The sequence below is a fragment of the Schistocerca serialis genome, chromosome 8 (assembly GCF_023864345.2).
Source record: "Schistocerca serialis cubense isolate TAMUIC-IGC-003099 chromosome 8, iqSchSeri2.2, whole genome shotgun sequence".
In the NCBI taxonomy this organism is placed as follows: domain Eukaryota; kingdom Metazoa; phylum Arthropoda; class Insecta; order Orthoptera; family Acrididae; genus Schistocerca; species Schistocerca serialis.
In genome coordinates, this window is record NC_064645.1 from 473,450,460 (window position 1) to 473,465,117 (window position 14,658).

Here is a 14,658-nt window from a genome sequence, read left to right on the forward strand (position 1 = left end):
ATCCCTGTCTCCTCCTCCTCCTCCAGCTGTGCAACAAGCCAGCAACTTTCATCTCATGGGGTGAAGTTACTTGCTACACAACCAACCAGCTGGAAAGGACAGAAGGAGTACTCTACTGAAGACTTTTTATGTCCCTTCAGCCAACAAACATCTGAATTGCCATCTGCTACCCACAAAGGCTGCAAGAAATCAAACAAAGGAAAATGGTCTTCTCCTTTGCCAACTCAGAGATCCTCTTCAATCATGTCACCACGTGATACCCTCACCTGGCCGGCCTCTGTGTTGCTGATGTGCACTCCCAACCGTTTGTCTGCCCTGGACTCTGCAGATCGACAGAGGGAGAGTGCGGATGTCTCTTTAGATCTGATGGAGCTGGACCCTCCAGCATCTGCGTCCTGTAGCAGTGAGTCTTCGAAGGCTGGCACTCAGCACCTATCAAAGTGACACCCCCTTCTTTTTTTCCCTCCTCCCCTTTCCTCGTCAGACTCTCCTCCGGTGGAACATTCACAGCCATAGATCCAACAAAGAGAAATTATGGCTGCTCTTGAAATTGTAGCATCCAGTTGTTCTCTGCCTCAAGGAAACAAAATTGCATCCTCGTGACCGCTTTGATCTCTCACGTTTCTTTCTGGTCCACTTTGACATTCCCCTTCCCCTCCTCATGGGAGAGTCACGCTGCTCACCAGGGATGACATTCATAGCCAGACCATCTCTGTGGCACCCTGCTGCAAGCTGTTGCAGTCCGCATTTTCCCTCCTCACTTCACCTTTTCCCTTTGTACCGTTTACATCCCTCTATCCTTCGGTGTCATCAGGGCAGACTTACTGCAGCTTGTTGTTTTGTAGGGTGGGCAACCACAGCCAAACTTAGACATTTTTTCAAAGAAAATTCTGCACTGGCAGTATGAATGATTTGTATTAAATCTGCGACCGGTTTCGCACCACTTATCGGTGCATCCTCAGGAAATCTGTACAAAAAATAATAAGAGCTCATATAAACTATTCGATCCCCCAATTCTGAGGTGTAAATTAAACTTTTAAATAACCAGTTTTTTGAATGAAACAAGAAAGTACTCACATACACTATTTATAACATAGTAACGTTGGACATTGCCCTGTAGCCACTCCCCACCATTCACGTCCAGTATACTGTCATCTGGTGAAAGCGGTAGTTAAAATTTTAAAAAAAATTTTAAATGGTGGGAGTGACAATGACCTAGAAAATAAAAATAAAATACAATGCTTATGAAACTCCCCTAAACACGAGCGGCGAAGAGCGGAACATTAGCATGAACAAACAGCGGAATTAGGGCCATGTAAACATCTCAGAACATACTGTGCAAGTTGAGAGGAGCAGTGCGGCAGTGGGCACAGCCTGACTGACTGGCCGAAACCCGGAAAGCGCTCACGCAGTGGTACAAGAATTGCCAGAGGCCGGATGACGTGTACAAGGTGTGAAGAGTGGGGGGCTGCTGAACATTTGATAAACAATTTCTTATGTCTATTTTTTGAAAGAAAGTGTAACACCATACTAGGTGGCCAATATAAAAAAATGGGCAGTTAGGTAAACCCATAAGAATAATAAATGCGGTGGTTCTGAATGTGTAGGGCCCGGAGTACACACAAAAATATATTGAACAGAACCTACTACAAGTAAGCTATAGGGGTAAGGCTACCTGTCTAAGTAATCAAAATTTTCTAGAAGACCTTTGTGCCTCAGATCAGTCCAGGCATTAAGTGAGGAGCAAGAGGATTTCTTCAGAACTCTGAAGATTTCAACCTCTTCCAAAACATTAAGGGTGTTGCCCTTACTTTCCAAGTGTAACACCAGCATTGGTGATATGGTGACCCGTTTCCCGCAAATACGCACCTAGGGCCGATTTTGAGCCTGGGTCGCTGATGTGCCCCTTAAAGCAGGTCTCAAAACTTCTTCCTGTGTGGCATCACAATCATCACAGGAGATAGATACTACATATCTCAAACAACTTGAAACTATTCCATGTTCCAGCCTCCTTGTGCCTGAACTTCTGTCCATTGTTTTTAGGAATATAAAAAGCCGGATTTATTCCCTTGGAACTTAAGCATTTGCCGATTCTGATTGAAATGTTACCATAGAAAGGTATCCTGTGAAATTTACGCCCAATAGCTAATCTGCTGTTTGCTGGTTGTAGGGAAGTGAATGTTACGGGAGTGAGTGGGTGTGAGCAGTGCTATGTTTCATGTCTATCTACCGTTTCATGTTTATCTACCGTAATACACCCCTGTTAATCTTACCAACGAAATCTGCGTCGTATCCATTCGAAAAGGCAATAAACTGTATTACTTTAAATTCACGATCCCTGGCTTCTTGAGATAATGGGACTGTATGCATCCTGTGTAGTAAAGCCCTGAATGTGGCCTTTTTGAATTGCAAAGGATGATTAGACGATCTGTGTATCGCGACGTCAGAAGTGTTGAGCTTTCTGAAAAAATCAAAATTAACCGAGTTCCCACTGATTTTGACCAATAGATCTAATAAGGGAAGAGTGCCATTAATGCTCTGTTCCATAGTAAATTGGATCCTCTTGTGTATTTTGTTTAGTTCACCTAGGACAGCATTACAATCCTGGAAAGAACTGTTATACAGCAAAATTACGTCATCCACATATCTAGCCCAAAAAATTATCCTTTCAGAGTACCAGCTTAAGTCGACCATCATATTACGCTCAAAAAAGTCATAAAAATGTTGGCAAGGCAATAAGACAGTGGAGATCCCATTGCCAAGCCCTGTTTTTGGATGCATCTACTATCCCCAAGTTTAAAATAGTTATAACCTAATACCAATTTGAGAAGCTGCAATACCTCTTTTGTCTCTTCTAATGGTCTGCCACTATTTTTCTTTAAATTTTCACTAATTATTTCATGGAGCTGATCGGTTGGGATGCTTGCATACATATTTTTTACATCAAATGAAACCAGGGAAGTACCCTTTGGAACTGTTAAGGCTAAAAGTTTGCTAATCAATTCCTCTCCATTTGAGATACTGAAGTTTACCGGATGCTTGAGGTTCCTATACAAATATTCAGCCAAATGTTTCTTAAGTTGAATACCTGGGCCATTCCTGCAGTTAATAGTGGGTCAGATAGGCAAACCTTCCTTATGGAGCTTTATTACACCACGAAGTCTAGGAGCAATAAAATGCTTGACCTTTTCAACGTACTGTTCCTCCGAAATAACTATGACCGATTTAGACTCATCCGCTTGCACTATAATCGAACCATTATCCTGGAGCTTTTCATTAATCGTACGTGCTGTAATATTCTCCTCAGACCCTATAAGAGAACTACCACTAGGATGACTGAGGCTGTTAGAGTAAATCTCTACTATTTTGTTTACCCCCACAGCCACTTCAGTACGCTGAGCCATTGTCATCAGTTTTCCATCCAAAGCAGAAACAGTGTGGGAGACCAACCGATCCAGTTACTGCTGCGATATTTTGTGTGATGTGTTATAGGATAAACCCTTATCCAATAACCGTTTCTCTTTCCAATCGAAGACAATGTCGGTTAAGTTACAAATCTTTAGAAAAAAATTTAAAATCACATTCAGTGACTTGAGGATTAGGACTCCATTGCTTCAAATTTTGAAGCTTCTGCAACTTTTTATCCTGATTTTCAGTGAGATTTTGTGTAAATGAATCCAGGTACGCAGTGTGTGATCAGAAACCCATTGGAATTATTGTCCCTTTAACATGCCAGCTAAACATAGATGAGCCATATATAGCTCCTTATTTACACAGGCTTTTTTAATATACAAGGAACGAATCTCATTGCGCAGGCAAAATAACATAATATTTCCTAAGTATTTTCCAGTGCCATGAGCATTTTTACGAAACAAACACCAGACATAATTTGGAATGACCTTTGCTGCTAAACACTGTCTATTAAATTGGATATTGGCACATATCCTAACTATACACTTCCTTAAATTAAAAAATCTATAAAAGGCTCGCTTAGCTGTGCTAGGCCATCTGTAACCTGTTACAGACTGCCTAGCCCAGCTAAGCGGGCCTTTTATAGATTTTTGGACAACTTTATTCAGGAAAACGGTGTGCTTCAGTGTTTTATCCTGAGTGTCGTCCTCTTTGCTATTGCGATTAACCTTGTTATGACCTGTCTCACAGTGGGCATCTCCAGCTCCCTTTTCATTGATGATTTTTGCCATCTATTGCAGCTCTCCTTGGACTTGTTTCCTTGAGTGGTGTATTCAGCATTGTCTCGATCGTCTTTACTCGTGGAGCATTGACAAAGCTTTTGCTTTACCATTGACAAAACCATTTGTGTGACTTTCTGTTGGTGCAGTGGATTTCTTCCGCCATCTTTACATTGTGGGCCTGTTGATCTTCTGTTCATTGAAACTGCGAAATTTCTGGGGCTCATGCTCAATAGGAAACTTGCTTGGTCCTCCCACATGTCTTACCTGGCCACCCGCTGTACGCAGTACCTCAATGTTACGTGTGCCCAGCAGTACTTCGTGGGGAGCTGATCAGAGCACCCTCTCCCATTTGTGCCAGTCCATTGCCCGTTCGAAACTAGGGTATTAGTGTTTCGTTTACGCATTTGCAATTTCGTCCATCTTATACCGCCTCAATACAGTCCACCATCGTGGCATCATGAGCGGGTGGTGTCACTTTAGCATCACCACTGGTTGTACCTTCATGGGAACAAGCGCCAGAGAATTAAACCTCGCCCAACTGCTTGGCCGACCACCTCTCCTTGCGATGAGATCATTTTAACTAGGTTGCATACTGGGCAATGTCTTTTTAACCAGCACTATTTGTTAAGTGGTAATCCCCCATTACTTTGTGCTCATTGTCCTGAACCTTTGATGGTTCACCATTTTTACAGAAAAATTATATATTTCACGGTATTTGGTAAAATCATCGATTCATATTATTTCATTAAAAAGCTCTAGTTTCATGTCATTTTCACATTAACGTTTTTGCAAAATTTTCCTGTCCTTATGCATTAGTAAAATATTCCTATCACCAGGTGTGCCACAACCTACTCTTCAGGCCATTTCCATAGCCTTGTTGTCAGTCAGCTCTTTTTATCTTTACAAAATGATTTCACCTTCAGCAGCTGCAATTGCTATCCTAATTACATCCTAATCGTAGCTTATCCAGTGGTTCAAATCTCTCTCTGATTTTTCCAGTCTGATAAGTGTAATGCTGAAGACTTTTAACCTTGTCTGACACATCCTCCACCCATGCAACTACTTATTGTCAAATCTACCAATGTAGCTGCCACTACCTTGTGTATTTGGTGCACTCTTGTGCAACTATTTTATAGCGGTTTTCTGGCTGTGTTTTAGATCTGGTGATACGGAGAGCTGAACTATTTATTTTGATTATATTATATGCCATACCAGAAAATAAATATTTAAAGGCATTGAAAGGCACACTTATGAGCAGAACCTTCTAGGTAACTGATCAGGCCATGTTTCAAAAGCAGTTTTCTTGTATTATTAACACATTGACCACTCCCACCAAAACGAGCAAACTGCAGCCAAAACCATACTTGATGGTTCATGCAGTTCGATTCGCTGTTTCATTTGTAGTCTCTCTTGTGTCATCTAAACTACTATTTTTTTTTTTTTTTAAAGTTAGTTAGTGAAAATGCATTCTGCCATCACATTGTGAATCTGGAAGTATCAAAGAACTCTCACATGCCTTGCTCCACATACTCATTCGTTATACAGGACAAGCTGATAACCTTAATAGAGTAAGTGGGATACAGTTTAGCGACAAGGTGAGATATTACTAGTTTTATTCAGCTAAGAAATTCTCCAGCCTTGTAAATTTAAAGAAACTTTAATTAAGCAGTATCTGTTGGTTTGGAACTATTGATGATGATGACGATGATGATCAAGTCCCATGCTTCTTAGTCATGAAATATATTCCCAGTAGTCCTCCCATTACACTTTGCTTCAAGTAAATAGCGGCAAGTACAATTGACATATTTCTTAGCTGCTTAAGTGCTTGGTGTTTGGACCCCAGATCATTACTCTCTGCTGTTTATTGTGCAAACAAAATTTCTCATGTGCTTCAAGAAAAGTATAATGATAATTTGCTGCTGTAAACTAGATTGTTTTAAAAGTTTAAACACTTTACTGTGATGTAAAACTTTTATAGCATAGCTTTTACACATTGATATAGCATCATTTACTCATTATGGATTTCTTTTCAGGGGATTCATGGCGATATGAAGTTCACTGATCCTACGGCTGAAGAGGAAGATTTATGCAACACAACTCCTCAAGATGGGACCAACTTAAACCATGGTACAGTTACAGCTACTCTGTTACCAACACATCAGCAGATATCAGAATACACCCAAAGCGGAATAATGGACATTGATAGTGTGACTGATGCTATTAATATTCTAATGAAACTGTGTGAAGCTGTGTATCCTCTTTCAAAACAATGTTTAGTTAAACATGTTGCAAGGATGTCAAAGAAGAAAATGGATGTTTTGTTAAATACAAGTGCTGACAGAATAGTTTGTTGAATGAAAAAGGGAGATCACTGTTGCTTCTTCTTTAATTCATTTCTGCCTTGATGTCATTAAACATGAACATTGGTAGAAGCAGAGCAGATAATTAGTGATTGTAACTATGTGGAAAGGAAGGCAAAACTATTATTTGTGCAAGAGTGGATAGTTTTTGGTTGCGACTACTGTAATTTTATTCAAATTTTGTAAGTGTACAGTGCACTGCTATATTTTTATTGGGATACATAGGGTGTGATGTATATTTTGAAATAATTTTTTTTATAATTTGTAACTATGATAAGAGTAAAGACTTAACAGTATTGAGTAATAAAACTGCTGCAGTTATGTCCTAATCATAAAATTATACTTAAGTTTCAGTAAATAGTTTTGAAACAGTTATATTTCTCTCTTTATTTTTATATTTTCTCCTGCTCAAGACTTTGTCATCTACATCTATACTCTGCAAACCACCGTGAGATACATGGCGGAGGGTATATCCCATGGTACAAGTTACTAGAGTCTGTTCCTGCTCGAGTCATGTATGGAGCACAGAAAGAACAATTTGTTTGAATGCCTCTATGCATGCAGTAACTATTCTAATCGTATCCTCACTACTCCTATGCGAGCAATACATAAGGGATTGTATTATATTCCCAGTCATTAATTAAAGCCTGTTTTTGAAACTTTAACACACTTCCTTGGGGTAGTTTACATCTATATTCAAGTGCCTTCCAGTTCAGTTCCTTCAGAATCACTGTGACACACTCCCACAGATCAAGCAAACCAGTAACCATTTGCACTGCCCTTCAATATCTCATGTTAGTCCCATCTGGTACGGGTCCCACACACTTGAGCAGTATTCTAGGATGGGTCACACAAGTCATTTTTAAGCAATCTCTTCTTTAGACTGATTGTGTTTTTCCAGTGTTCTTCCAATAAACTGAAGTCTTACTGCCTGCTTTACCCATAACTGGGGTAATGTGATCATTCCACTTCACATCCGTACAAAGTGTTGTACCCACGTATTTGTATGAGTTCACCGATTCCAACAGTGATTCATTGATTTTATAGTTGTAGATATTACATTTTTTTTCATTTTGTGAAGTGCACAATTTTACATTTCTGAACATTTAATGCAAGTTGCCAATCTTTGCACCAGTTTGAAATCTTATCAAGATCTGACTGAATATTTATGCAGCTTCTTTCAGTCTCTAAGGTGAGTTGTTTGTCCTCATGCAGTTTAATCTTTCCACCCAGGAATTTTCACTGTCATCTTCATTAGTGCAATCAGTGAAGGAAAATTAGGGGAAAAAAATCATATAGCTTGCCATTTTTTGCTCAGTGCTAGGAGCAAGTGTCCTGAACAACAAACTAAAATTCTTAACCACCAGGATTAAGAAGGCTGAGTTCACTGACAGAGGGTGCCACCCTCTGCTAATGCAGCTGCCCATCTTTTCCTGATCTTCTGCTATTTCGGTCCTTACCAACCCCCCCCCCCCCCCCCCCCCCAACCTCCTTGCCCTATCACCTCCTGACACTGTGCCTGTTGGCATTCTAGTCCCTGCACACACCACCAGACAGCCTTTCTCTCACCCCAAATCTGTACACTGCTATCTGTCCTCCTTCCCCATCCCCTCCAGATTGCTGCTTCCATCCCATGTTGTAGTTGGAGTCTGGTCGGAGCTGCTGAAGTTGGGGGTCATGTGCCCCGTGCATGAGGTGTGCTTACTTGTGTGTATGAATGGTGTGTTTCTCTCTTGCTGGTAAAGGCTGTGGCTGAAAGCTTTGTGCAAGTGCCTTTTATTTGTGCCTATCTACAACTTAATGTCTCTTCTTTATGGTACATAGCAATTTATCTTTTCCTACATTGTTCATGTTCCTACCTGGGATTTCCATTGCTAGATCATTAAAAATATTGTTTTAATGGTATACAATTAATGTTCATTTATAGATAAAGTGTGCTGAAAACAGATATTAAATATGTGTACCAAGTCTAAGTGCCATATAGCCTTATTAGAGGATGAATTGTGTTCCAGGGGGCAACAGGGTGAAGGGGCCGATGAGTGGGATAGAAGTGTGAGGGATTGTGTTAGTGCTCTTTTTCTCCTTCATAGGTCTGCAAACTGAAGATCGAGCAGATGATTCCTTACTTTATACCAGAAGCAATTACAGGGAGTCTTTAAGTTATGCCTACCCTCCACAGCGCACCTTATGAATCACTGGTGATGCAGTGTGCAGGGACATGCCTAGGGGTGTTTATTTCCCACAAAATATGTTAACACTACATAGAATGCATTCTGTTACATGAATAGACAAAATAACTTCTGTGGGTTCATGTTTATATGGTGGAGTTATTTCAGTTTATTATTAGTACTTATTGTAGCTGTAAAGTAAGCTTTTATGTAAAATACTTGCATGTAAACAATGGCCGACGTGTGTATTAATTTGTAAGTGTGATGTTGTAAGTGACCTATGTAGCATTGTTGGGAGAGGGATTGGACTGGTAAATGTGACACCTTGCTGATGTCTATTGTTGGCAACGTATTGTAATGCCATGTAATGGTGTTATAGTCATTCCTCCCTACTCACCTTTAATTGTGTAGGCTGGATAAATCTTTTCCGTCCAGGAATTTCTGACACTTGTAGAGTGCACTGCAATGAGTGGAGCCACTTGCCACACATAAACAGTGTATCTTCCAAGATAGGTGTGAATATGTCTGATGGAATGGGACTGATCATGTTCAGTTATCTGTTGTAATGTATTGTTTTACTTATGATGAAATGTTTGAAGTCCTGTAACACCTAGCTGATCTGTTGTGGAGAGATGCAGTTTAAGTCTCAGAGTCTCTTTAGATGTTGGGAGAGCTGGGGCCAGGGTGATGCATTGGATACACATCATGCTGTGAACAATATTCCAGACAGTAATAGTAGGGACAATGAAATCGACAGCATCCCACACTATGGACAGGTTTTTCAGTGTTGTACACATTTGACAGCTCCAACTGTTGAGCTGTTTCACACAATAGCTAACTTAACAGCCGTGAATAAATACTCGGACATGTGCGAAAGAACAGATACCATCTTAGTGTGTGTGTGTGTGTGTGTGTGTATATATATATATATATATATATATATATATATATATATATATATATATATATGCACTGTTTGTGCATTCGCACAAAAGAAGATGGTCAAGTTTCCGGTGAGCCTTATGGGAATCAGCAACTCGCCGCGAGTAATGAGTATAATGGGCGGGGCCACTACGAATGTAGTGCGGGACAATACGTTGAGAATGTGGGTTTCGCAGGAGGCGTGCCAGAGATAAATCCCTGCAGTTGCGCTATCCTCTGTGTCCTTGGTGGCTCAGATGGATAGAGCGTCTGCCATGTAAGCAGGAGATCCCGGGTTCGTGTCCCGGTCGGGGCACACATTTTCATCTGTCCCCGTCGAGTATGTCAACGCCTGTAAGCAGGTAAGGGTGTTCATTTCATTGTAAGTTTAATTTTTTACTGGGAAACATTTTCACTAGGAGCCATGGTTTTAGAGTTATTTGAGAAAAACGTGAGAGAGAGAGAGGGGGGGGGGGGGAGATTTAATTTCCGATGTGAAGTGATGGGCCCATGCCTCATTCGCAGCAGCTAGTTGGTAATCAGCTGTCCACAAGGATGAATGGCCACCACCGAACTGATGAAGATCAAAGTGGACACCCTGTGGCACCACATGCAGCTGCATGTAACGTACATGTTTTCAATGGCTGCTTCAGAAGCCTGGCCATCTGGATTCTCCCCTTTATTCTCCACTCCCAAAATCATCCCAACCTCAACCTATGGTAAGAGTGTGTCCCCACACTTTGCACCGTATCTATCCTGTCACCTCCTCACCGTTATTGTGTGCTGCTCTCCGCCAGGACCTCCACCAGCTTTTTCCCCTTTTCTGTACACCTCCTTTCCACTCTCCCTCCCCCCTCTGCAGCCTCCTGACAGCACACCTGTCAGTTCTGTACAGCCACCTTTAGACCCTGTATGCTCTACCATGCAGTGCTGACTCCTCTTCACCCAATCGTACACTACACCCCCCCCCCCCCCCTTTCCCTGCCGCTCTCCAGATTGTTGCTCTTGCTGAATAAGTTTCTGTTGCAGGTTGACCTGAGGTGTGTGTGTGTGTGTGTGTGTGTGTGTGTGTGTGTGTGTGTACGCGCGCCCTTGCTTGTGTGAATGTTTGACTTCAACGTATCATCTTCATGGTAGCATAATATTGTTGATATTCCAACCCGGACCTTCACTGTTTGATAATGAAAACCATTACATTAAAGCCATGTCTGTCTCAACTGAACATTAATTGTGAGTGGTGAAGATTGTTCACATAACTTAACATAATGCCACACAAATTACATCTGGGGCTCTGGTTTGCAAATGGATCCTCAGAAGCTTCAAAGAAGGCCTGCCCCAGACTGCAGCTATGAGTATGCCACACAGTGCTACTCCCAGACCAAGAAATACAAGGATACACAAGAGTAACCATAAGAGGCTTGATACTGACTGCACACAATAGGAATCTCACAAGGCCACACTTTTTAAAAATTTGCCAAAATTTATAACTGTCCAAAAGAATTATATTCACAAAAGTGTTGGTATGGAGCCCTAAATAAGAATATGAAACCTTTATACAGTAAAACAAAGGCCAATTATGTGTGGCAAGTAAGATCTCTCTTAATATACTACCAATCCACAGCTCATGGAATTCCAATTACACACACTATTTTGAACTCTTTGTACTGCACAACCACAACATTATTGCACTTGACCACCCCGTGGCTGTTATCTGAAAATGCATCGCACCGTGAATAATTTCAAGACAGTTGTGGATATACTCTCAAGTGGTTCAGTGTATCCTCATGAAGTATCGTGATAAAAACTCAAGATGGAGGTAAACTGATAACTTGTGTGTTCAATAAGAAAACAAGTGACATTTGTTCCACCAGTATGGGTCAGCCTATATCTATAGGTATATTATTTAGTGAAGGAGCTGCAAAGCTCCAAATAATACTGCTGTGTAGATGCTGAATGCTTCACTTGGCATTTGAACAACTCGGCACAAATAGAATGAAAATAGAGTGCTGAGTATCTGCAAAGGTCTGATTATAGTTGGAGATACGAACAATGGCGGTTGAGTTTAAGCTTGTTTTGCACACCTACGTCACACATTATCTGACAGCCAGTGAGCGTTCAGTGGTGTTCTGAGCATTCTGTTGTGAATGTTGTATGCAATGCAAGCATTATAAGTGATTGTAGTGAGCTATTTCGTGTCAATTTTTATTCCATTTGTTGCGATATGTTGGTGGTGGTATTTAAGTGACAAATTCTACACAAGCAAGTAAGAGACATAATTTGTGGGATAAGTTCTTTCATCAAGTGCAAAGCACATGTATGCTCGTACCACAACTGTCACTTGGAACCAGCAACAATGCAATCCCCATCCTTGTCCACCTGCAGGAACCGCCATCGTTCATGGATCATACTTCAGAATTAAAACAGACTTCAACAACTAATTCATGAAACATTTAACTAAAATACAGATCCTTGTGAGACATATAACACGCTAATGTTATATATATAATTCCTCAACATTAGCATGTTGGATGTCTCACAAGGATGTGTATAATATTATACATAATCAAGATGTAAAATTTTACAGAATGCTAGAAGATGACTCGGCACTGCATTAGTTATTAATTTATGGCAATCACTGTCTTTACATAATACTATATTTTACACTTTATACCAAATTTTTAGTTAAATGTCTCTGTATGCTTCTAGTCTGAACATCTAAAATTGATGCCTAGGCACTTTAGTCAAATTTGAAAAAGGTGCACTATATGTTGAATACAACCTACAAAAGATTTTCACAGAAAATATTGAGACATGCATATAGATGTAACTAAAGTATGAAACAAATTGGAAGAACAAAACCATACTAACTGTTCCAGGCTGAAGTGCACTTGCAGTGACTGTTGTCTCCTGCTGTTGGCTATTCACTCATGGTTCTTGGGTATTAATAATCCACTTTAGCTGTATTCAGTTCCTTGTTTTTAGATCAATAGCTATCGCGTCACCCATCATCTCAGACTTTCGTAAAACTTTGCACATATGCTCAAACAATGGAAAATCCAGGATGGAATATAACATTATTGTGAAAAGGAAAGTTGCTACTCACCATATAGCGGAGATGCAGAGTCGCAGATAGGCACAACACCCGCATGGTGCCAACCTATGCATGGGCCATCTAGAGGAATTCTTCTTAAAAACCCAGAATCCTTAACCCCTCACCTGGTTCAGATTCACTGGTGACATCTTTGCGATCTGGATTGATGGTGAGGACACCCTGTCCACATTCCTCCAGAACCTCAACAACTTCTCCTCCATTTGCTTCACCTGGTCCTCCCTAACCCTACAAGCCGTCTTCCTAGATGTTGACCTCCACCTCAGTGCCTCTGCCCATATGAAACCTACTAACCACCAGCAATACCTCCACTTCAACAGCTGCCAACCATTTCATACCAAGAAGTCTCTTCTGTACAGCCTAGTCACCCGCGGTCATCACATCTGCAGTGTCGAGTGCTCCCTCCCAAAATATACCGAAGGTCTCACTGAAGCCTTCACAGACTGTAATTGTCCTCCCAACCTTTGCAGTCTCCCACCACCTCCCAAAGTCCCACCGTCTAGCCACAGAGGAGCATTCCCCACGTAACTCACTACCACCCAGGACTGGAGCAACTGAATTACATTCTATGCCATGGTTTCGACAACCTCTCGCCACGCCCTGAAATGAGAAATGTCCTGCCCACTATCCTTCCAACCCCTCTGGCGTCCACCAAACCTACACAATATACTCGTTCATCCTTACTTAACCCCTGCTTCCAACCCCTTACCTCATGGCTCATATCCCTGCAATAGACCAAGATGCAAGACCTGTCCCACACATCATTCCACCACCACCTACACCAGTCCGGTCACGAACATCACCTATCACATCAAAGTCAAGGCTACCTGTGAAACCAGTCGTGATCTACAAGCTAAGGTGCAACCATTGTGCTGAATTCTATGTTTCTATGTGGGCATGACAACCAACAAGCTGTCTGTCCACAAGAATGGCCACCAATAAACCGTGGCCAAAAAGAAGTGGACCACCCTGTTGCTGAACATGCTGCCAAACACAACATCCTTCATTGCAATGATTGCTTCACAGCCTTTACCATTTGGATCCTTCCCACCCTGCAACACATCCCACGTTCCCATAACCCTCCTGGCCTCAACCTTCATTGGCCACTGTCCTCACCTATCGAGCCCCTTCCCTGTTCCCATTCCAGCACTACACAGCTGTCATTCCACCATCACACCCAGTCTTTTTACTTCTCTCCTTTTCCGCTACTTCCCCCCGCCCTCCGTCCAACCTGCAGCCCTTCACTGTCCACCAACCCCACCACACTATCCCTCCCCCTCCTTTCCCAAGCTTTGTTCATATCCCCACCCAGTCGCCACTCCCATCATGTACTGGTTCTGCTGCTTGCAGTGTGGTTTCAGTTGCCTGAGACTGCTTGTGTGTGTGTGTGTGTGAGTGTGTGTGAGAGAGAGAGAGAGAGAGAGAGAGAAAGAGAGAGAGAGAGAGAGAGAGAGAGAGAGAGAGAGAGAGAGATCTATTGTTGATGAAGGCCTTAATGGCTGAAAGCTCTCTTTGTGACAGTCTTTTTGTTGTACCTATCTACGACTCAGCATCTCTGTTATATGGTGAATAGCAACTTTGTACATTTGCTTATACTTATAACTTGTGCAAAATCTTTTTGCTCTCAGGCTGAAACTTTTTTTCATATCAACTTTTAAATGTAGAGATCCTCTGGTAACTGGTCTCTGCAAGAATGCCCATGCAAAATGGTACTTATCTACATAAATGCCCATAACTCACGTGTTTATGAAGCTTTTTTGATTTGGAATTTTTTCCACAAGTTAAGAGAAGTGCATACTCAACAGACATGTAATTATTTACAAAGAACAATACAAAAAAAATTAATGTGTGTCACTTTCCCATTTCCGGAAAAAGTACAGACAGATTGAAAAATGCTTATGCCACAT

General features: G+C 41.4%; 1 protein-coding gene across 1 annotated transcript in view; it reads left to right on the forward strand.

Annotated features, from left to right (window-relative positions):
* LOC126416424 (exosome complex component MTR3-like) overlaps positions 1-6,926 on the forward strand; it is a 31,647-nt gene extending 24,721 nt beyond the window's left edge. Inside the window, exon 4 of the mRNA XM_050084144.1 lies at positions 6,227-6,926. Coding sequence (XP_049940101.1) covers positions 6,227-6,547 — 321 coding nt within the window. The 3' untranslated portion in view covers positions 6,548-6,926. The remainder of the gene's footprint in view (positions 1-6,226) is intronic.
* The last annotated feature ends 7,732 nt before the right edge of the window (positions 6,927-14,658 follow it).